The following is a 23640-nucleotide window of genomic DNA, read 5'->3' on the forward strand; positions in this document are numbered from 1 at the left end:
TATAGGAAGAAACCAGCATAAGAGAACTAGGACCAATATACATGTGTTTACGGTGTGTTTACGGACATATTCAATCACTCCCTATCTCAGGCTGTTGTCCCGACATGCTTCAAGATGGCCACCAGTGTTCCTGTACCCAAGAAGGCAAAGATAACTGAACTAAATGACTACCGCCCCGTAGCACTCACTTCTGTCATCATGAAGTGCTTTGAAAGGCTAGTCAAGGATCATATCACCTCCACCTTACCTGCCACCCTCGACCCACTTCAGTTTGCATACCGCCCCAACAGGTCCACAGATGACGCAATCGCCATCACACTGCACACTGCCCTATCCCATCTGGACAAGAGGAATACCTATGTAAGAATGCTGTTCATTGACTACAGCTCAGCATTCAACACCATAGTACCCTCTAAGCTCATCATCAAGCTGGAGGACCTGGGCCTAAACCCGCCCTGTGCTACTGGGTCCTGGACTTTCTCACGGGCCGCCCCCAGGTGGTGAAGGTAGGAAACAACATCTCCACCTCGCTGACCCTTAACACTGGGGCCCCACAAGGGTGCATGCTCAGCCCCCTCCTGTTCACCCACGATTGCGTGGCCATGCATGCCTCCAACTCAATCATCAAGTTTGCAGACGACACAACAGTAGTGGGCTTGATTACCAACAACGACGAGACAGCCTACAGGGAGGAGGTGAGGGCACTCGGAGTGTGGTGTCATGAAAACAACCTCTCACTCAACGTCAACAAAACAAAGGAGATGATCGTGGACTTCAGGAAACAGCAGAGGGAGCACCCCCCCTATCCACATCAAAGGGACAGCAGTGGAGAAGGTGGAAAGTTTTAAATTCCTCGGCTTACACATCAACGACAAACTGAAATGGTCCACCCACACAGACAGTGTGGTGAAGAAGGCACAACAGTGCCTCTTCAACCGCTTCAAACTAAGGAGGCCTAAGAAATTTGGCTTGTCACCCAAAACCCTGACTAACTTTTACAGATGCACAATCGAGAGCATCCTGTCGGGCTGTATCACAGCCTGGTACGGCAACTGCTCCTTCCTCAACCGCAAGGCTCTCCAGAGGGTGGTGTGGTCTGCACAACGCATCACCGGGGGGGGAAAACTACCTGCCCTCCAGGACACCTACAGCACCCGATGTCACAGGAAGGCCAAAAAGATCATCAAAGCAAACAACCACCCAAGCCACTGCCTGTTCACCCCGCTACCATCCAGAAGGCGAGGTCAGTACAGGTGCATTAAAGCTGGGACCAGGAGACTGAAGAACAGCTTCTATCTCAAGGCCATCAGACTGCTAAAGAGCCATCACTAACTCAGAGAGGCAGCTGCCTACATGGAGACCCAATCACCTGACTCTTTAATAAATGGATCACTCGTCACTTTAAACAATGCCACTTTAAATAATGCCACTTGAATAATGTTTACGTATCTTACATTACTCATATCACATGTATATACTGTATGTTATACCATCTATTGCACCTTGCCTATGCTGCTCTGGCCATCGCTCATCCATATATTTATATGTACATATTCTCATTCACCTCGTTAGATTTGTGTGTATTAGGTAGTTGGTGGAGAATTGTTAGATCACTTGTTAGATATTACTGCACTGTCGGAACCAGAAGCACAAGCATTTCGTTACACTCGCATTAACATCTGCTAACCATGTGTATATGACCAATAACATTTGATTTGATTTTTGATTTGATAATTGTGTTTGTTTTTGAAACGCTTCATAGTACAGCGTGTTGGCTGACTAAAGAGTACAGTTGGTAGGGGAGGCTTATAGAGAAGGTGCTTTTTGTTCACCATTTTCTTTCTAGCCTGTGATTGATGGTTTGACCAAGCTTTGAGGAAAGAATGTCCTATAGCACTGTTCTAGGATCAGCTTTCCCAAACACAAAGCATAAGCTATCAGGCTTGCTGGCCTTGGAACAGTGTTTAAGAGCACATGGTAGTGGCAACACTTTCTGCATTGTAATATGGCTGGGATAGTTATTGGGTCTAAGCATTTGTCAGGACTCCTCTGTCTATTTTTCAAATAATATATATCTTTTTTTAAACACTCGAAACACAAATTGTGTTCCTGCATTTTTCCTAAATGATTTCTTTACAGTTGGTCTTGTATGTCTCTGTATTTCTGTATTTCTTGTGTTGTTGGATAGTCACTTTGAAAAGTGTAAACACATTGGCTGTGTTAATGTGTTAATGTTACAAAATAAAAGTCAAACATTTTAACATTTAAATATATTTACGCTTCTAGCCTACTCTTTATGAAAACACAATAATCTGACATAAATGTAATAAAATCAAGTAGGTAACCTACATTTATTTCATGCCATATGTTAGGATACCTTTTTCTTATTTGTTTGTATTCAGGATAAGGCCATTGTGGAAATACTTTCAGTGGAAATACGATCAATATTGAAGGATATCCTAGCAAGTTTTCCTTCTGATGTCAACAGCTCCTAAAGCTTTAGACCAAAGAGCCAATTTCATGTTTTTCCCGAGATCAATTCATTGTAACTCAAGTGATTTCAGTTCTTAATTAATTAGGTTAATTTCGGTAGATGGTGTAATGGACCATTAATGGCACGTTCTTAATTTGGGAGGACCTGAATGTCTTGAGCAGTTACAGAAAATGGACCGTTGGTGGAATGATTGGCCATATGCTCACTTCACTAACTGTTCGAATTGAATGGCAGTGTGGCATTTCAAAATAGGCCTATCAGCCAAAATAGGGCTATTAACCACCGCATGTTAGTTATTCCACTTTTTCCTACAGTATAGAACATTTAATTCACATTTGCCAAAAAATGTCAGAGGAGAGGGTCAAATAAAATCCTAATGCTCGCGACCAAAAGCCCATGGCTAGATGTTATCAGTGGAAACTGGACAGGAAGGCAGACAGACAGTGGTAGTTGGAAATATTTTTCCACGGCTTTTAGTAGCTTGGATCAAAGCGGCCACGGTCATTCACATGCCTCGCTGTTCGCACCTCTCCCAATTTGATGATCAGGTGTGAATCTGGACAGTGTCCCTCCTGCGGTGATGGCCACCTCTGGGGTTCCGCTAATCTGGAGTCGTCTCCATCGTAAACTGACAACAGTCTGTGAATGTCTCCTAATAATGTGGATTTCAGGTAGAGAATTAATATACAATTCATCCAATCGTTATAGAGCCACCTTGGCTAGGCTATATGTTACAGAGAAGGCGTTGGGTTGTTGATGTGTGTTATTTAAACGCTAGCTAGGGGTACTCTTGCAAATTAGCCATATAACTCACTGAACGTTGCGTATAGGCTAATGAAATATCATTATAATTTATCTTTCGACTTTTTTTCACATCATGCATGAAAATGTATTCAATTATACAATGAGAAGAAGAATTATCATTGGAATAACGAAATAGTCTTTAGTAAAACATATTGTTTATCGTCTGTGGTTTGGAAGACTAAGAGAGGAATAACAGGGTCTTAACATGTTTATGTTGGTGGGAGTTGAGACGTTGCTAGTATATGGAGGTGTCAGAAGTGACACTTAGGGACATCAGAGAAACTTCCAAGGTGCCACTTGGTCGTCCACTGAACCCGAGGAGAAGCGCTTTCATATTCAGTGTAGGTATCTGTGGTGGGCTGTTGGGGGTCTGTGGGAATGTTGAGATCTTTCATGCTCAAATAGTATACTTCTTAAAAGATTACCACACATGTGCTAGTGCATTCTACTTTTGACTGAACGGGAAATACATGTTTTGAACAGAGTGCAATGTTCTTCTGGTGTCCATGTACCCGTTACGCAAGACGTATGATCTGAGGTAATATTATCAAAGATGGTGGATAAATAAAGATGTCTTACTTAGAGTCTCGGTCGTTTACCATTGGAAAAAAAAGGTCTACTTCAGGGTGGCTCTCCCATAAACACCAATGCTATAGCAGCTGTGTCTGGTCTGCTTAGTTCATTGTCTGGATATGAACCAGAAATAAATAGGGAGTGGGATGGCTCACTTTACATTTCTTATATTACCCCACACAACCTCGGTGGTGAACTAACATCTCATGATATTGACATCTGCTTGGCATATTTCAAGGAATCAAAGCTGTCAGAATATCAATGAAGGCCCAGCCATCAAATGAACAAGCTGTCAGATCTCACACGGCATTGTAGAGAAGCCCCAAGGCAGACATTCTCACCTCATAATAGCCCACTGGCCCATCTGTGCTAAAATAGGCCTAAATTAAAACTTCCAAGCCTACCTTCACACACAAATGGCATACAAATGTTCATGTATGATTCATATCTTAAAAACAATGGTACCAGTGTAAAGCTGAAATGTGTTTACTGTGGAATGACTGTTTGATGCCAGTTTAGCAGGCAATCATTTTTGCCATTTCTGGTCCCTGTTTTAGAAGTGAGCTATGCAGTAGACTTCCCTGAATGGATCGATTGTCCATTACTTTGTGTTCAATTCTTCACAGCTAAGTACACTGAACAAAAATATAAACGCAACATGTAGTGTTGGTCCCATATTTCATGAGCTGAAATAAAAAATCCCTTACAGTTTCCATAACCACAAAAAGCTTATTTCTCTAAAATGTTGTGCACAAATGTGTTTACATCCCTGTTAGTGAGCATTTCTCCTTTGCCAAGATAATCCATCCATCTGACAGGTGTGGCATATCAAGAAGCTGATTTAAAAAACATGATCATTACACAAGTGCACCTTGTGCTGGGGACAATAAAAGGCCACCTTAAAATGTGAAGTTTTGTCACACAACACAATGCCACAGATGTCTCAAGTTTTGAGGGAGCCCTTTTGTGGGGAAAAACTCATTCCGATTGGCTGGGCCTGGCTCCCCAGTGGGTGGGCCTATGCCCTCCAAGGCCAACCCATGGCTGCACCCCTGACCAGTCATGTGAAAAACATAGTTTAGGGTCTAATTTATTTATTTCAATTGACTGATTTCATTAAATGAACTGGAACTCAGTAAAATCTCTGAAATTGTTGCGTGTTGCGTTTATATTTTTGTTTAGTATAAATAGGATAAACTGAGTCCAATATGAAGAGAAAATGCGTTTAATAAAATTAACTAAGTCAGTGTATGACAATTTAAGTCTGAAATGAGATATGGACATGACATAATCAGGCACAAACGCTTACAAAACGGTGTTATTACAATGTTACAATATTTATTTTCCTCAACCTAAACATATAAAATAATTTACACTAAACTAATACTGTATTACTATGTGTGGTTTAATGGGACAGGTTATTTTCTATACAGCCATACTATTAACAATTACATATTTACATCTGCATTCAGGCCTACTGTACCCTCCCTTCACTGAAGGTAAATAAACCACCTATATCTGGCAAAAATACATCTTAGATCTATAACAATGTGGAATTATTCAAAGTTGAACTATTACATACAATTAATTCATTAAATAGCTTGAATACTTATTAGTTGTTCAAACGCATTATTAGAATGGTTCAAATACAAAAAAGAGCTTTTTAAAATGATGCCACCTCTAGCCTATTTGCAACAAAACTTTGCATTGCCAAGTGAAGTTACAGTGTCCCACTTCACATGCTAGTCCTACAAAATCTCTCATCCAACAGCCTAACAACATTCCAAGGAATTTGATCTTCAGCGTTACAGAATAAAACCCAATAAACAAGAACTATTGTAGGCTATTCCTCTAGTACAGGACAGTTGTAGGCCTCATTTGGGGCTCTACCAGGGTCTCCACATGGACTCGGAATAAGCCGCTGTGGGCATGTTCAGAACATCCTGGTTCTCAGCGTCCACAGAGATGTGGTTCTGCTCAGAGTCAGTCTCTTCCAGATCCGAGCACAGGTCATCACTGGAGGTAGTGGAGGGCGCCGGGGAGAGGGCTGAGGAACTGCCGCTGGAGATACTCTTTCCCCCCGGGGAGACCAGTGCTGCGTATATGCCCTCAGAACTGGGCCAAGTGCTGGTACTGTTAGTGGAGCAGTCTGTCATGATATTCTGGATCATCACCTGGAATTTGTCCTCGTCGTTTAGGGGCATACATTCCAGGAGGTGGTTCAAGAGCTCCGCCGCGACGGTCGCGTCAATTCCCGGGCAGTTGGACACGAAGGTGTGCACCTCATGCATGCACTGGATGTAACCCGCAGCAAACCTTTCGCTTGCCTCCCGGTTCACGATGTTGACCTCTGACAAAGCACAGACAGAGAGATACATTTATAAGAATCTTAATTTGATCACCCTGTTGCAGGAGAACATTCCTGCAATGCAAGAAATGTAAAACATGATGTGTATTTGAGGTTTAAAACGGCTTCTGAAGTTTGTTATTAACGCTTTGAAATTTCAGACTTCAATCAACCTCTACAAAAATGTCCATTCATTATAATCCACATAATAATTCACATTTCCTGTTGCTGCTGGATTATTTTCCTGCCGTAGCAAACTGTCTTAAATTAAGATCCTACATATGTTGGCCGACACACTACTTTCCACTAGTTGTATGAAATGTCCACGTGCATAATACCATCGCGTGCATAAACCTAGCCTATGGGCCTATCTTACCTTGTGCTCGGCTTTGAATGATACTCTCCACTCGTTTCACAGTCATTTCCAGCACTTCGGCGTTCTCCATCTTTAATTGTAACTGTGAATGTCAGATTGATAAAATGTACATAACTGGTTTACAATGTAACGACAATAGGCTACACAAAGAGAGGGAGAATGTCAGATAAAGTGACATAAAATGTGCAAAAACGTACATCTGTGTCTGCGAGCAGAACTCTGAGTTCTTGCAAACTTTCATTGATGCGAGCCCGTCTCTTTTTCTCAACCAACGGTTTTCTGGTCTGAAAAAAACCCAATTGACCGCACATTAATAGTTTATATTAAGTTACACTAAATAACACTCAATACACAACAATCAGCGACACATTGGCCTACCTTTCTGTCCACTTTAATGCCATAGAATTCACCCTCGTCTCTACTCAGTCCGTTTTTATTATTGGGAGTGGGGGCCATGTTGGAGAAGTTTAACCCAGACACTGCCAAAAACGGAGGGTTGATAAATCCACACGACCGTTACACACCGTGAATGGGACAGATGGCCTCCGGTCCCTGTTGCAAACAAAGCCGAACTGTACTTGTGCAGACGGGCACTTGATTTGTTATGCAGCCTCAAGCGCAACGATAGTGCCAGTAGTAGGTATTTATAACGCCTCACCCAATTTACATGTGAATAGAGGGGCTGACTACGCGAGCAGAAGATTGTTGAGCGCAATGCGAATCAGCCAATCGCTGGTCTAGCATTTTGTCCTCTGAGCGCTATGGCAGTTGTCGGCAGAGAGAGAGAGAGAGAGAGAGAGGAATTGGCTAGACCGTAAGAGGGCTATTCTTTGGTTTGTGTCCCGGCCCGAAATAGTTTATTCTTTCATAAACCACCATTCTAGTAGTGCTCCTGAGACCAATATGTTTTGAAAGAGATGGAATGAAATTATGATAATAAATAGCAAAGAGACAGTATTTTATCGTCAACTTTAAAAGCAGCATTATAGGCCTATAACTTTACTTAACACATAAAACCAATATTTATTGAAATAGCAAATATAAAACGCTAAGTAAACAATATGCCTAAAGGATCATTTTGAATGTGCCCTATAAATGTTTTATATTGTAGACCTACTCACCATACCTTACAACTCAAACACTTAGCCTAGGCACAACCAATTGCCAAATGCCATTAGCCTCTTGCAACATTCACAGACAATTGAAATGGTATGTCATTAGTCACCTTTATGTGTATTTCAAGATTAATTGTGGGCCATTGCATATGCTGTCTAAAGTTGAGGCCAATTCCAACCCAATCCAACACAATTAACAGAATGGGACATTAAATCAAATCAAATCAAAGTTTATTTGTCACGTGCGCCGAATACAACAGGTGTAGACCTTACTTACAGGCTCTAACCAATAGTGCAAAACAGGTATTAGGTGAACAATAGGTAGGTAAAGAAATAAAACAACATTGAAAAGACAGGCTATATACAGTAGGGAGGCTATAAAAAGTAGCGAGGCTACATACAGACACCGGTTAGTCAGGCTGATTGAGGTAGTATGTACATGTAGATATGGTTAAAGTGACTATGCATATATGATGAACAGAGAGTAGCAGTAGTGTAAAAGAGGGGTTGGCGGGTGGTGGGTGACGGGACACAATGCAGATAGCCCGGTTAGCCAATGTGCGGGAGCACTGGTTGGTCGGCCCAATTGAGGTAGTGTGTACATGAATGTATAGTGAAAGTGACTATGCATATAAGATAAACAGCGAGTAGCAGCAGTGTAAAAAGAGGGGTTGGGGGGCGCACACAATGCAAATAGTCCGGGTAGCCATTTGATTACCTGGTCAGGAGTCTTATGGCTTGGGGATAAAAACTGTTGAGAAGCCTTTTTGTCCTAGACTTGGCACTCCGGTACCACTTGCCATGCGGTAGTAGAGAGAACAGTCTATGACTGGGGTGGCTGGGGTCTTTGACAATTTTTAGAGCCATCCTCTGATACCGCCCAGTGATGTACTGGGCCGTACGCACTACCCTCTGTAGTGTCTTGCGGTCAGAGGCCGAGCAATTGCCATACCAGGCAGTGATGCAACCAGTCAGGATGCTCTCGATGTTGCAGCTGTAGAACCTTTTGAGGATCTCAGGACCCATGCCAAATCTTTTTAGTTTCCTGAGGGGGAATAGGCTTTGTCGTACCCTCTTCACGACTGTCTTGGTGTGTTTGGACCATTCTAGTTTGTTGTAACTGCTTCCTGTGCTTGGCCCTCCTATGTTGAACATAATAAATGCCTCTCTATCCACCGGATGTGTACCAAACTCACTAAAAGTGGCAGTAATAAAGCCTCTCTTGAAAGCCAAACCTTGTCCCAGAAAATATAAAAAACTATTGGCCTATATCGAATCTTCCATTCCTCTCAACATTTAAAAAAAAAAGCTGTTGCACAGCAACTCACTGCCCTCCTGAAGACAAACAATGTATACGAAATGCTTCAGTCTGGTTTTAGACCCCATCATAGCACTGAGACTGCACTTGTGAAGGTGGTAAATTACCTTTTAATGGCGCCAGACCGAGGCTCTGCATCTGTCCTCGTGCTCCAGATCTTAGTGCTGCTTTTGATACCATCGATCACCACATTCTTTTGGAGAGATTGTAAACCCAAATTGGTCTACACGGACAAGTGTTGGCCTGGTTTAGATCTTATCTGTCGGAAAGATAGGCCCATGTCTCTGTGAATGGTTTGTCCTCTGACCACTATTGTTTTCACTATATATTTTACCTCTTGGGGATGTCATTCGAAAACATAATGTTAACTTTCACTGCTATGCGGATGACACACAGCTGTACATTTCAATGAAACATGGTGAAGCCCCAGAAATTGCCCTCGCTAGAAGCCTGTGTTTCAGACATAAGGGATGGCTGCAAACTTTCTACTTTTAAACTCGGACAAAACAGAGATGCTTGTTCTAGGTCCCAAGAAACAAAGAGATCTTCTGTTGAATCTGACAATTAATCTTGATGGTTGTACAGTTGTCTCAAATAAAACTGTGAAGGACCTCGGCGTTACTCTGGACCCTGATCTCTCTTTTGACGAACATATCAAGACTGTTTCAAGGACAGTTTTTTTCCCCATCTACGTAACATTGCAAAAATCAGAAACTTTCTGTCCAAAAATGATGCAGAAAAATGTATCCATGCTTTTGTTACTTCTAGGTTAGACTACTGCAATGCTCTACTTTCCGGATACCCGGATAAAGCACTAAATAAACTTCAGCTAGTGCTAAATATGGCTGCTAGAATCCTGACTGAACCAAAAAATGTGATCATATTACTCCAGTGCTAGCCTTCCTACACCGGCTTCCTGTTAAGGCAAGGGCTGATTTCAAGGTTTTACTGCTAACCCACAAAGCATTACATGGGCTTGCTCCTACCTATCTTTCCGATTTGGTCCTGCCGTACATACCTACACGTACGCTACGGTCACAAGACGCAGGCCTCCTAATTGTCCCTAGAATTTCTAAGCAAACAGCTGGAGGCAGGGCTTTCTCCTAAAGAGCTACATTTTTATGGAATGGTCTGCCTACCCATGTGAGAGATGCAGACTCGGTCTTAACCTTTAAGTCTTTATTGAAGACTCATCTCTTCAATAGGTCCTATGATTGAGTGTAGTCTGGCCCAGGAGTGTGAAGGTGAACGGAAAGGCACTGGAGCAACGAACCGCCCTTGCTGTCTCTGCCTGGCCGGTTCCCCTCTCTCCACTGGGATTCTCTGCCTCTAACCCCATTACAGGGGCTGAGTCACTGGCTTACTGGTGCTCTTCCATGCCGTCACTAGGAGGGGTGCGTCATTTGAGTGGGTTGAGTCACTGACGTGGTCTTCCTGTCTGGATTGGCGCCCCCCTTGGGTTGTGCCGTGGGGGAGATCTTTGTGGGCTATACTCGGCCTTGTCTCAGGATGGTAAGTTGGTGGTTGAAGATATCCCTCTAGTGGTGTGGGGGCTGTGCTTTGGCAAAGTGGGTGGGGTTATATCCTGCCTGTTTGGCCCTGTCCGGGGGTATCATCGGATGGGGCCACAGTGTCTCCTGACCCCTCCTGTCTCAGCCTCCAGTATTTATGCTGCAGTAGTTTATGTGTCGGGGGGCTAGGGTCAGTATGTTATCTGGAGTATTTCTCCTGTTTTATCCAGTGTCCTGTGTGAATTTAAGTATGCCCTCTCTAATTCTCTCTTTCTTTCTTTCTTTCTCTCTCTCTCAGAGGACCTGAGCCCTAGGACCATGCCTCAGGACTCCCTGGCATGATGACTCCTTCTTGTCCCCAGTCCAACTGGCCGTGCTGCTGCTCCAGTTTCAACTGTTCTGCCTGCGGCTATGGAACCCTGACCTGTTCACTGTGATTACTATTATTTGACCATTCTGGTCATTTATGAACATTTGAACATCTTGCTCATGTTCTGTTATAATCTCCACCCGGCACAGCCAGAAGAGGACTGGCCACCCCTCATAGCCTGGTTCCTCTCTAGGTTTCTTCCTAGGTTTTGTCCTTTCTAGGGAGTTTTTCTAGCCACCGTGCTTCTACATCTGCATTGCTTGCTGTTTAGGGTTTTAGGCTGGGTTTCTGTACAGCACTTTGATATATTAGCTGATGTAAGAAGGGCTATATATATACATTTGATTTGATGTGGACACCAAGGAACTTGAAGCTCTCAACCTGCTCCACTGCAGCCCCGTCGATGAGAATGGGGGCGTGCTTGGTCCTCCTTTTCCTGTAGTCCACAATCATCTCTGTAGTCTGGGTTACGTTGAGGGATAGGTTGTTATTCTGGCACAACCCGGCCAGGTCTCTGACCTCCTCCCTATAGGCTGTCTCGTCGTTGTCGGTGATCAGGCTTACCACTGTTGTGTCGTTTGCAAACTTAATGATGGTGTTGGATTTCTGCCTGGCCATGCAGTCGTGTGTGAACAGGGAGTACAGGAGGGGACTGAGCACGCACCCCTGGGGAGCTCTAGTGTTGAGCATCAGCGTGGCAGATGTGTTGCTACCTACACCTGCTTCTACACCTGCATTGCTTGCTATTTGGGGTTTTAGGCTGGGTTTCTGTACAGCACTTTGAGATATCATCTGATGTAAGAAGGGCTATATAAATACATTTGATTTGATTTGATTTACCCTCACCACCTGGGGGCGGCCCGTCAGGAAGTCCAGGATCCAGTTGCAGAGGCAGGTGTTTAGTCCCAGGATCCTTAGCTTAGTGATGAGCTTTGAGGCTACTATGGTGTTGAATGCTGAGCTGTAGTCAATGAATAGCATTCTCACATAAGTGTTCCTTTTGTCCAGGTGGGTAAGGGCAGTGTGGAGTGCAATAGAGATTGCATCATCTGTGGATCTGTTTGGGCGGTATGCAAATTGGAGTGGGTCTAGGGTTTCTGGGATAATGGTGTTGATGTGAGCCATTACCAACCTTTCAAAGCACTTCATGACTACAGACGTGAGTGCTACGGGTCTGTAGTCATTTAGGCCAAGTTTGAATTGGAAAATGTGCCACATTTCATTTCAGTCCTATTTCAGTCTTGAATAGGCTAAAGGAATGTCTTATCTACATTGTAGTCTACTGTAGGCTGTTCATCCTTGGGCACATGGGCTCCATCCATACTTCTGTTTATTGAGAGGTGTACAGTTCATTTGAGATAATATTGTTTTCTCTCCATTTGTGCTCCATTCCTCTCTGCAGATCTGACAGACATACATACAGACATCTCATACACCGCTAGAGAGGTTGTTATTATCTCATATGAATAGTTGATTACTGCTCAGTAGGAAGATGCACATACGGTATGGCCTTTATAAGAATAAAACAACCCTTAAACAAAATAAAGTGTTAGCATGACTTTTTCCACAATGTGACCTCACACTGTATATAGCTTAGGTCAGTGGTTCCCAACCTTTATCAGTTACAATACCAACTGAATTTTGCTCTGCCCGGAGTTCCCCAAAAGTAACCCCTCATGTGTATTTTACCAGTAGCCCTATGGTCTCATTAGTCTTCTCAAGTACCCCTGTGGATGGGCAGAGTACCCCTGGTTGGGAACCCCTGATTATAAATGTGTGGTTAACATTCACATACTCTCACATATCCAATTTCACATCATTAAAGAGATAATTTGAGTATCACTCCTGTATATGCGTATCATTATAGACTTCCGGATTATCAGAGCCTATTGAGGCAAATCAGCAGAGAAAAAACGATAAAAATAAGATAAGGAAGTTATACCCATATCTGGTGCAAAACGTCAAGATAAAAGTCCCTGAACAAATCTCGCAAATAAACCCCTTATTCTGAATCGAATTCATGCAGTAAATTCAGGTGCAAAACTATTCTTAGTTCAGAAATATCGATTCAAACATTAATCAAATTATTATAAAACATAATAAAATCGACAACAGGTTAACAAAAGCAACATGTTGATCAAGCCATATGGATGTCGACTCTTACTTTGAAAAGCGATTGGGGTCTGATTTTTTTCCGAGTCCTACACAGGATTGTTCGTCACAGCTACGCTCTTCTGAGGTCAGAGAGGAGCCTGATACCACGGGGGCGAGAGAACAGAGCAACTATATAATCCACCAGTGTCGAATGAGGAAGTCAGTGTAGTGAAAAAGATAAAACATACAAAGATGGTGAAGATAACTTTCCAGCCGATCTCGGCGCAGAAACCAGAGAAGGAGCTCGATGGAGACAAAGCCGAGATTCTCATGCCCTATGAACACGTGAGTTCAGCGTCTCTTTTCTTTGTTCCATGATGTATTGACAGCGTTGGGGTAAAATAGGGATGTTTTGCTGACAATGCAATAGTTATATTATATCAGGGCCATGTTTTCTTAATTGCTTTATAGTTCAATCGTTCTCTATTTGTTCATGTAGCCTAATGATTGCGCTGATGTACATTTCAAAATATATTAAAAGTCCAATAGAGCACATAACATCAGTTGTAGACTAATTTGCATAGTAGGCTACCACGATATCATTTAGGCTACTGTTACAGTATCATGTGTTACTACTATTGTTACTAGAAATGATACACTGCTGACGTGAAAGCTCAGGAAACACGCATACAAAGTAGCCTAACCTTTTCAAATCGATACAAGCTAGCCAGCAAAGCCCGAGGATGTTGACATTACGTCACCTTGTGAGGCTAGCTGGGGACACTGCAGATACCTCAGTGTGCAGCAGACGTAACCACGAATCGTAGGCTGGCTATCCTAAACCATGCTACTCGAGCAATTACTATGTTTATCTAAAACTGCCAAGACAACACGTTTATAGGTTGATATTGGGAAGTTGAATCTTATCGACAGTCTGTAAATTGTGCAAACAATGGGGACGTTATCGCTGCGTTATGGTTACGTCACCGAGGTGTTTTTCCCCAGCAAATCCAGCAGGTAGCGCGTAAGGGGCACCTGCGCAGTTGGGCTGTTTTTTTTTTAAATAAGGGCGCATGCATTTCAATAGTGTATTGGGATTTGCTTTCCTTGTGTCATTACCCTCATCTATGCAGTCTGCACTGATCTAAAAATACTTCCCAGGTGCAATATGCTAGAAGAAAGTCATACTTTGGTTGGCTTTCATCTGTTCTCTTCTTTTAAATCAGATAAAGGAGAGGAGGAAAGGAAGTGACACTTGTTAAGAGAGTCATAAGAAATATGCATTTGGTTACAGCTGTCAGGGAGCTGCTAAAAGGGTGGCGGTACTGCATTTGCATAGAAAGCCTCACACACTGTTGTGTCTATATGAAGCTGCTCAATATGTTAGCACTGACATCACAGTTATAGGTCTGTCTGTCATTAGAGTGCACCTAGATGGTATATTGTCAGGCAGGCTAATACAATTAATAGTAAATCTGAAACTTATGCTGAACATTGTATTGTATTTCTGCAAGTGACAGAATACATGCATTTACAGTTTAGCAGTTGAAGTGTCAATCTGAGTGTCAAGCTGGATAACTCCACCCTCCATCAGATTCAGAAATAGTCTACATGGACCTGATTGTGTCCCCAATGGATGTGAGTTTCTAGGCTCTAGAAATTAGGCTGTATTTTGCTAGTCAGATTAGTTAGCTCAAGTAAGATCGAATCTAGATCTGACGTAGAACTACACTGAACAAAAATATAAACACAACGTGTAAAGTGTTGGTCCCATGTTTCATGAGCTGAAAGAAAAAAAAATCCCTTTAAGTTTCCATATGCACAACAAGTTTATTTCTCTAGAATGTTGTGCACAAGGTTTTTTTTATATCCCTGTTAGTGAGCATTTCTGCTTTGCCAAGATAATCCATCCACCTGACAGGTGTGGCATATCAAGAAGCTGATGAAACATCATGATCACTACACAGGTGCACCTTGTACTGGGGACAATAAAAGGTTACTTTAAAATGTGCAGTTCTGTCACACAACAGGGGGGGAGGGGGCTAGTATTTCTGTATGTAAAACTCATTCTGATTGGCTGGCCATGGCTCCCCATCCCAAGTTCCCTCCCAGGCCCACCCATGGCTGCACCCCTGCCTAGTCATGGGAAATCCATAGATTAGGGCCTAATGCATTTATTTCAATTGACTGATTTCTTTATATGAACTGTAACTCAGTCAAATCTTTGAAATTGTTGCATTTATATTTTTTGTTCAGTATACATCTGTGTTTGGCAAGTCCCAATCTGAAGGTGTGAGATCATGTACCTCAAATTATTGAGCATCTATAACTAGTAATGACATGGTTATGGTTTTGACGTCATGTAGGGAGGTGGGAGACAGGGGATGCTCGCAAAGGCGTCAAAGGAGACGTGTGGATACCAAATCTGTATGTGTGTGTATAAGGATTATTAATACCAAATCTGGCTTGAGATTCCACTTCCAGGCAATCACTGTGATCTCCCTCCCACTGGAGGTGTGTGTGATATAACGCTGTCACAGCTACAAGTAGGGCATGTGGAAGTCGAGTCCTAAGAATAGAACTCCCAGACAACCGTGACAGCCTCCCTCGCCATCACTCGGCAAACACAACGCAATCTGCCTCATCCCTTTTGATCCTCCATAGTCCCTAGCAACTGTGTGTGGGTACCGTTTCTAGGTGGCGTAGTGTATCACTAATAGCGAACAGATTGGCGGTAGGGCTGAGAGACTGGGGGTGGGCTGTTGGGATGACAAGGCATCTTCAGCATCTCTAGTCTTCAGCCTATATTATAAAACAGATTTATTTCTGCTATGATCAATGTGACTATCTGCTCAGCTATTACCACCAACATTGAGTGAAACGGAAACTGCTCTTTCATAGTGGGAGCATCTTGCTGATGAATCAAATCAAATTTTATTTGTCACAGGCGCTGACTACAACAGGTGTAGACCTTATTGTGAAATGCTTACTTACAAGCCCTTAACCAACAATGCAGTTCAAGAAATAGAGTTAAGAAAATATTTACTAAATAAAGTAAAAAATAAAATAAAAAGTAACACAATAAAATTGCATAACAAAAAAGTAACACAATAAAATTGCATAACAAAAACGAGGTAATATACAGGGGATACCAGTACTGAGTAAATGTTGCGGGGGTACAGGTTAGTTGATGTAATTTGTACATGTAGGTAGGGGTAAAGGTACTATGCATAGATAATAAACAGCAAGTAGTAGCAGTGTAAAAACAAAAAGGGGGGTCAATGTAAATAGTCTGGTTGGCTATTTGATGAATTAACTCTTAAGTTGAATAATTGTATCTGACATTGGCCTGTAGGTCTGACCTGTGTATTGTTTCTTTCCCCAGGAGGAGCTGGTTCTTCCTCTGAGGCCCAAGCAGTCTCATCTGAACGGGCTGTGTTGTCTCACCTTTGGCCTGGTGGTCTTCATGTCAGGACTGGTGCTGGCCTCCATATACGTCTACCGGTACTACTTCATACAACAGGTATACTACTATACTACAACTATACTGCACCACTCTACACTCCACTATACAACTACCACTAGTACCTCCTATTTTATACCACAGGTCAGATATTATACTACTTTTGCATACTACCTCACACACCTTACAACTATACTACTTTATACTACACTTTACTACTGTACAACTGCCAGTAGTAGCTACTATTACATCATACCTCACATATTCAATCATACAGACAGATTGGTTCTGATTGAAGCACTGATGCATGCTATAGATATACCACAGCTAGATATCCCCATGGCTATACTAACCCTGTTCTGCTCTGTTCTCCCTCTGTGTGTTCTAGATTCCTGAGGACAGCCTGTTCCACTGCAGGGTTCTGTACGAGGACTCTGTGTACGCCCCCCTGCACGGCAGACAGGAGCTGGAGGAGAACGTGGGCATCTACCTGGATGACAACTACGAGCAGATCAGCGTGCCCGTGCCCCACTTTGGAGGGAGCGACCCCGCAGACATCATCCATGACTTCCAGAGGGTAAGTCATCCCTATGCCTGTCCACACACTCATTGTGTTGTGTGATACAATGTGGCCATTTTGTGTCCAAATGCTCACCCATTGGTATACATAGGAGAATAGGATTCTGGAGGACATGGGGTCAGTGGTCTATAAGGCAATGAACGTTTCATGTGATCTTTTCTGTTAGTTAGCATACTGGAGTGAAAATAAAAATCTAATTGTATTTGTCACATGTGCCGAATACAACCCGTGTAGACCTTACCGTGAAATGCATACTTACAAGCCCTTAACCAACAATGCAGTTTTAAGAAAATAGAGTTAAGAAAATATTTACTAAATGAACAAAAGTTTAAAAAAAAAATATGATTCATGTTTTGTTGTCATTTTCAATTCCAGGGTCTGACTGTGTACCATGACATTGCCCTGGACAAGTGTTACGTGATTGAGCTCAACACCACCCTGGTCATGCCACCAAGGAACCTCTGGGAGCTGCTGGTCAACGTTAAGGTACGCTATTGTGTTATATGTGGGTTAGGTCTGTCAGAGGAAAACTGTTTGTGTGTGTGTGTGTGTGGCTGTCCATCCCAGGGACAGTCTGCCCATGTATATTTATTATACAAAAGGACATTGCGGTCATGTGTGTACCGTCTGTCCTGTGAAGGGCATTGTACTAAAGGAGGGTTTCCAACTGTCGGCCCACGGGTCGAACTTGGTATACAGTAAAACCTTTTTTTTTTTAAGTATATATATTTTTGGGGTGGAATTTTCATTGTTGGGCATAAAAGACAATTAAAAAAAAACAGGAAATCAGCTCCAAGAGATTTTAATTGAAGATGTCTGTTCCTAAGTAGTCCCATGCATAATAGAGAGATACGACGTGATCTCTACATATTATTTGTAATTATGTTCCGGCCCCCCCGACCATCCGCTCAATAAAGATCGGTTTGCGGCTGAATCTAGTTGATGATCCCTATACTAACGTATGTGTTTGTGTCTCTCCCTCTCCAACAGAAGGGGACGTATCTGCCCCAGACCTACATCATCCAGGAGGAGATGGTGGTGACGGGGAGGGTGAGGAACATGAGACCGCTGGGGCCCTTCATCCACCGGCTCTGCTACGGCAAAGACACCTACCGCCTCAAACGCCGACGCGACGCACGCCGACGTAAGTACAACACACACACACACCAACAACACATCATTTCTCCTTCTGTCTCACACATCCACATACACTTTCACACACACACATTTCACACACAGATGTCCTTGTCAACATGGGATGCATATAAGTACTAGGTCATCAGTTAGGCTCTTCCTGTCCTGTACAGAGGAGAGGAGAACGAAGAGTTGTGTGTTTCACAGTAGTCACTGAGTCAGTCTGAATCCATGGGTTGGCTGACTGTCTGGTGACACCCCTCATCACAGAGGAAACGGAGATGGCCAGGTCCGTATCGGCACTTCCTGTGCTGGCTCAGAGAGAGAGAGAGAGTGTGTGGGCTCTGCCAGGCGCTAGCCTCCCACAGTATGAGTTCTAAGTGACCTCCACACACAGATCCTTCTTGATTACCATGTCAGAGCCATCGTGTGTGTGCATGTGAGTCATTTTTCCAACACACCACGCAGGTCCAATGATCAGACAGCGTGCGTGGGGGAGGAAGTGATGCGTAGTAGTGATGTGCTCCATGAGCCTCTGTGATTGGCTAGTTGTAAAACCAGAGCATTGATGTAACGTGCTTCCCTCTGAGCACATATATGGGCTGACGAGCAACTCCATTGATCCAAGAGGAGGCTGGTACTGGTAGTCATGGTAACAGTGAGGTAGGCAGTGGGAGCCCCCTCAACTGTTTATATTGCTCAATATCTAATCTAGTCTTCAGAGGATGATACCATAATGGGTATTAGGCACCTAGTATGTTGACATATGAACACATATGGGGAGTTACCTCTGTACCCCAGCAAAGCAATAGCACCATAGATATCCCAAACCCTATGGATCATATCACATCATATATCATAAGTATAATGTCATTGAACATGACACATAAAACTGGATGTAAGCTTACCTCTCTTCTCTTCCGTTCTTCTCTTCCTCCAGGCATTGACAAGCGTGAGGCGAGGAACTGCCACAGCATCCGTCACTTTGAGAACACCTTTGTCGTTGAGACAGTGATCTGCGACAGGGTCTAAATACTGAGAAAGAAGATGGCAAGATGGCCGCCCTACACCACCAAGCCCACTCTGAAACCATACCTCGCGCATCCCTTAGGCTTTATATTGCACTTTAAAAAGCATGTGTTTGTCCAATAGTTATTGATTTGAATGTTGTTGTTTTTTTTATTCCTTTTTTGTCCCAAGTTGAATTGTTGTTTACTGCTCTGGTGTTGTTTCTATTATTTGTTTGTTTTTTGTATTCCAATGGTCTGTATATTTCGATAATGTCGGTAATGCGATGAATCTGTAGCTTTTTTGTTGTTTGGGATTTCATGTCATGTTGTTGCACTGATAGTTTTTTTATTTGTATCGATTTGAAGTCGACGCCAGCATAATCAGATGAGTTGTCTTAGGTTTTTATTTCAATCCATTCAGATTGAGTTAGTCCTTTCTGTATAGTACTTCTAACCCTGTGCAGTGAGTGTGCCAGTGAGGAGAATTGGGCGTTACGATGCTGCGCGCGTTGTGCACACACACGTGTTTCTATTTGTCTCTTGGTTCAACCAAAATGAACCCACGATGATATCTCGTCTTGGATGTCCAGAAAAACCGAAACATACCTCATATATTTTAGATATTTTTTTCGCCTGTAATTTAAATCATCAATTGTTTGTGTATGTATTCTGCATCGTTCCTATAAGCAATATATACTGTATATGGATTTTTCTTGGATTTCATATTCAAACGTGCATTGATTTTTATCTGAGCTTGTTTTGTGATTGAATGATAATTTCTCTATGGTTTGTCCCTCTTCTTTGTGGTATCTTCCACTGGTTGACTCTGGGTCTCACATGGCTTTAGACTGTATAAAGTAGCAGTGCTTTGGACGGGCCAACGGAACCAAATTTATTGTCACTAACGCTATGTTGAGTCGTGAGGGTGTTACTTAGGCATATATAGATTACCTACAGATGTAGCCTCTTAATTTGATCAACAAGAAGAACATTCCTGAAATGTAAAACTTGTAGTGTATTTGAGGTTTAAAAAAGGCTTTTGAAGTTTGTAATTTTCACTTTGAAATGTCACACTTGATTTTTCCTTACAAAAATGTATCAACACCTACAAAAATATATAATCCACATAATTTACATTTCCTGTTGCTGCAGGATTATTTTCCTTCTGTAGCAAACTGTCTCAAATTAAGATCCTACATCTGTACATTTGGATAGGTTTTAGAGTTGAACTCTTTCTTTCGGTGTGTCTTTGGCTACGTCCTGATTCTGAGAGGGTGCGCAAGTGCACACTTCAGGAGAAGGGTGGAGAATTGGATGCAGCTGCCCTCTTCCTCCTGTCTTAGTAGTGGGCTTGGCCTCTTGTCTGCAGTTGAGTCCTTGTAGCCAGTCTCCATCCCCATTATCCAGACTATCTCTCTATTGCATGCCTGTCTCTCTCTCTTAACCTTTTTTTTTTTTTTACAATTGATCTACTGTATGATATAGAGGAATTCTGTTGCTGGTTTAAAGGGGAGCCACTGTATGATATAGGCTTTCATGATCTGTCCCCTTCTCTTCTGACTCACTATGCTGTACAGTCATTTAGCTTGTAATAGCTTATCTTACTACCTAATAAATAAACATGTAAAAAGTATACTCCTTTCTTTGCTTTATCATTGTCGTGTGTGTGTTTTAGACTAACGGAAATAAACTCAGGAGAATACAAAGGATATCACGGGTACCAAAATCTACAATGTTTCATATTTCTCTTAAATAAAAATATAACAATTTCCGTATAACACCATGAACCCAAGCACAGAAGTCAAACCAATGACCAATAATCATCGAAAATTACATTGCTACAGTTCAACGACATTTCCCTTCAGAGGAAGACATTCAAGAGCTTTATAAAAAAATGTTCTATAACATAAGCATGTATATAGACCGAAGCTGCAATGTAACTTGTAATAGACAACATTTGGTGCATGAATTATGTATCTAGGACACTTCGGGGATATTAGTGACATCTCTCTCTCCTGCCACACACTGCACACACTCTCAACACAAGTTACATTTTTTCCCCACATGACAGAAGGAAGTCAATTTCCCAAGGGAAGTGAGACTAAGCGACACAGTACATATGAGTGTGCTTCTTTTGTCAACACCCTAACCAAAGTAATTTCCTGACATTTGTCGTTTGACGTATCACACGCATACACAAATACAGCATGTGTAAGAACAACTTAGCATGCGCCATGTTAACACATTCATGACCGTCTACAGTATATTATATAATAATACAGTGCCTTCAGAAAGTTACCATTTTGTTGTGTTACAGCCTTAAAAACCTCTAAATTAAAAATGGATTAAATTGACTTTTGTACTCACCCTTCTACACATGATGCATCATAATAACAAAGATGCTTTTAGCACCATCTCTAGTGTCAGTGGCGTACTGCAGTTTCTGGGCCCCTGCAAGGTCTGAGCAAGGCTCTCCCCCCCAAACAATAATATTATTTGTATTCATTTTGGGGGATTTTTGTTGACTTCCTAGTATTCTACGTGTTTTGCCATGGGGCAAAGATTTTTATAGCTAACCTCATGTTATTCTGCACATTTTGCAATGGGCCAGAGAGAAAAATATGCAGTGCAGAGAGGGTACCTGTAGTGGGTGGTTTTGCATGTGATTTTGGACATCTGGGGGGCTGGGATGGACTGACTGACTGACCGATTAACTGACTGATTAACAGACTGACAGACGCTGAACTACTGCAGCTTTCAGAGCTGGAGGTTGAAAGATAAAGGCATTTCCTCTTTTAGCAGTTCTTGTTTATGCCAGCTTCAAAGTTGTACTCAAGCTGTGAAATTCTTGACAACTGTGAGACAGAAGTGACTGTAAATGTGGAACATTGTGCAAGAACTGAGGCATAGCTACCAGCCAGTGTCATGTTCAGTTTCTCATGAATCTTTTTCAAGGGGTGGATCAGCTTAATATTGCGGATAGATTGTCGCTTCCATCAATGTAATTTTCTGCATAATTTCTAATTCGCCATATATTTTTTGGGTAAATATATATATCTATATAAATACATACATACACATACCCGTATATATATATATGTATATATATATATGTATATATATACATATATATAAGTGTGTATATGTATTTATGTTTATATGTATATATATATATATATATATATGTATATATATGTGTATATATATGTGTATATATATACATATATATATATATGTATATATATACATATATATATGTATATATATGTATATATATATACATATATATACATATATATATATATGTATATATATATACATATATATATATATATTCATAAATATACATATAAACATAAATACATATACACACTCTTTTTTAATATACTTTTACTATTCCCGCAAACCCTACCACCCCTCCAACAATTAATAACTAATAAACAATAACACTTAGGCTTCTACCTTCAGTTTATACATACTATACACATTTTACAGACACAATATATTTTACAATAGTTATATTTTGTTTGTTTTTAGTCCTTCCTCTATTTCTGATGTCCATCCAGTTTGATTTCTATTTATAACTGTGCTATTTCACAAAATGTCTGAACCTATATACATTTTACAGAACCCGTACGTTTTACATTGGTTATCTTGTTGTTATTAGTCCCACCCTTCAGCTCCATTCAACCCCTCCCACCTATCGCTTAACACCATCCATTTTTGGATATCATGAATCTTTAGAAGAACAGATATAAGTGCATTCATTTCAATCAATGCTTCAGCAAAGTTTTTCACAGTCTGTTAAACGCCCAAATCAATGATTAGGTCCAAAACATTTGTATGGGTAGAAATTTGCCTAAATTACTACCGACCTGTAGCACTCACATCTTTAGCCATGAAGTGCTTTGAAAGGCTGGTCATGGCTCACATCAACACCATTATCCCAGAAACCCTAGACCCACTACAACTTGCATACCGCACCAACAGATCCACAGATGATGCAATCTCTATTGCACTCCACACTGCCCTTTCACACCTGGACAAAAGGAACACCTATGTGAGAATGCTATTCATTGACTACAGCTCAGCGTTCAACACCATAGTGCCCTCAAAGCTCATCAATAAGCTAAGAACCCTGGGACTAAACACCTCCCTCTGCAACTGGATCCTGGACTTCCTGACGGGCCGACCCCAGGTGGTAAGGGTAGGTAACAACACATCCGATACGCTGATCCTCAACACAGGGGCCCCTTAGGGGTGCGTGCTCAGCCCCCTCCTGTACTGCCTGTTCACTTATGACTGCATGGCCAGGCACGACTCCAACACCATCATTAAGTTTGCTGATGACACAGCAGTGGTAAGCCTGATCACCGACAACGACGAGACAGCCTATAGGGAGGAGGTCAGACACCTGGCCGTGTGGTGCCAGGACAAAAACCTCTCCCTCA

General features: G+C 42.0%; 2 protein-coding genes across 2 annotated transcripts; one reads left to right on the top strand and one right to left on the bottom strand.

Annotated features, from left to right (window-relative positions):
- Positions 1–5080: 5080 nt before the first annotated feature.
- Positions 5081–7343, bottom strand: LOC106599548 (transcription cofactor HES-6). Its single transcript, XM_014190835.2, has 4 exons — positions 6973–7343; positions 6792–6878; positions 6595–6676; positions 5081–6221 (listed from the first exon to the last, which is right to left on the bottom strand). Exons 1-4 carry the CDS (start codon positions 7048–7050, stop codon positions 5758–5760), a joined length of 711 nt encoding a protein of 236 aa, XP_014046310.1. The 5' UTR covers positions 7051–7343; the 3' UTR covers positions 5081–5757.
- Positions 7344–13096: 5753 nt separating this feature from the next.
- Positions 13097–20822, top strand: LOC106599547 (integral membrane protein 2C). The gene is made up of 6 exons (XM_014190834.2): positions 13097–13347; positions 16388–16525; positions 16854–17042; positions 17421–17531; positions 18036–18189; positions 19120–20822. The coding sequence occupies exons 1-6, from the start codon at positions 13255–13257 to the stop codon at positions 19209–19211; spliced, it is 777 nt and encodes a 258-aa protein (XP_014046309.1). The 5' UTR covers positions 13097–13254; the 3' UTR covers positions 19212–20822.
- The last annotated feature ends 2818 nt before the right edge of the window (positions 20823–23640 follow it).

The sequence above is a fragment of the Salmo salar genome, chromosome ssa03, assembly GCF_905237065.1.
Source record: "Salmo salar chromosome ssa03, Ssal_v3.1, whole genome shotgun sequence".
Taxonomy (NCBI): Eukaryota; Metazoa; Chordata; class Actinopteri; order Salmoniformes; family Salmonidae; genus Salmo; species Salmo salar.

Coding starts and splice junctions, on each gene's coding strand:
- LOC106599548 (XM_014190835.2), bottom strand. CDS start 7,050: ATGGCCCCCACTCCCAATAATAAAAACGGACTGAGTAGAGACGAGGGT. Junction 6,879..6,972: donor GCATTAAAGTGGACAGAAAG/GTAGGCCAATGT, acceptor GGTTTTTTTCAG/ACCAGAAAACCGTTGGTTGA. Junction 6,677..6,791: donor TTCTGCTCGCAGACACAGAT/GTACGTTTTTGC, acceptor TGACATTCACAG/TTACAATTAAAGATGGAGAA.
- LOC106599547 (XM_014190834.2), top strand. CDS start 13,255: ATGGTGAAGATAACTTTCCAGCCGATCTCGGCGCAGAAACCAGAGAAG. Junction 13,348..16,387: donor TTCTCATGCCCTATGAACAC/GTGAGTTCAGCG, acceptor TTCTTTCCCCAG/GAGGAGCTGGTTCTTCCTCT. Junction 17,532..18,035: donor AGCTGCTGGTCAACGTTAAG/GTACGCTATTGT, acceptor CCTCTCCAACAG/AAGGGGACGTATCTGCCCCA.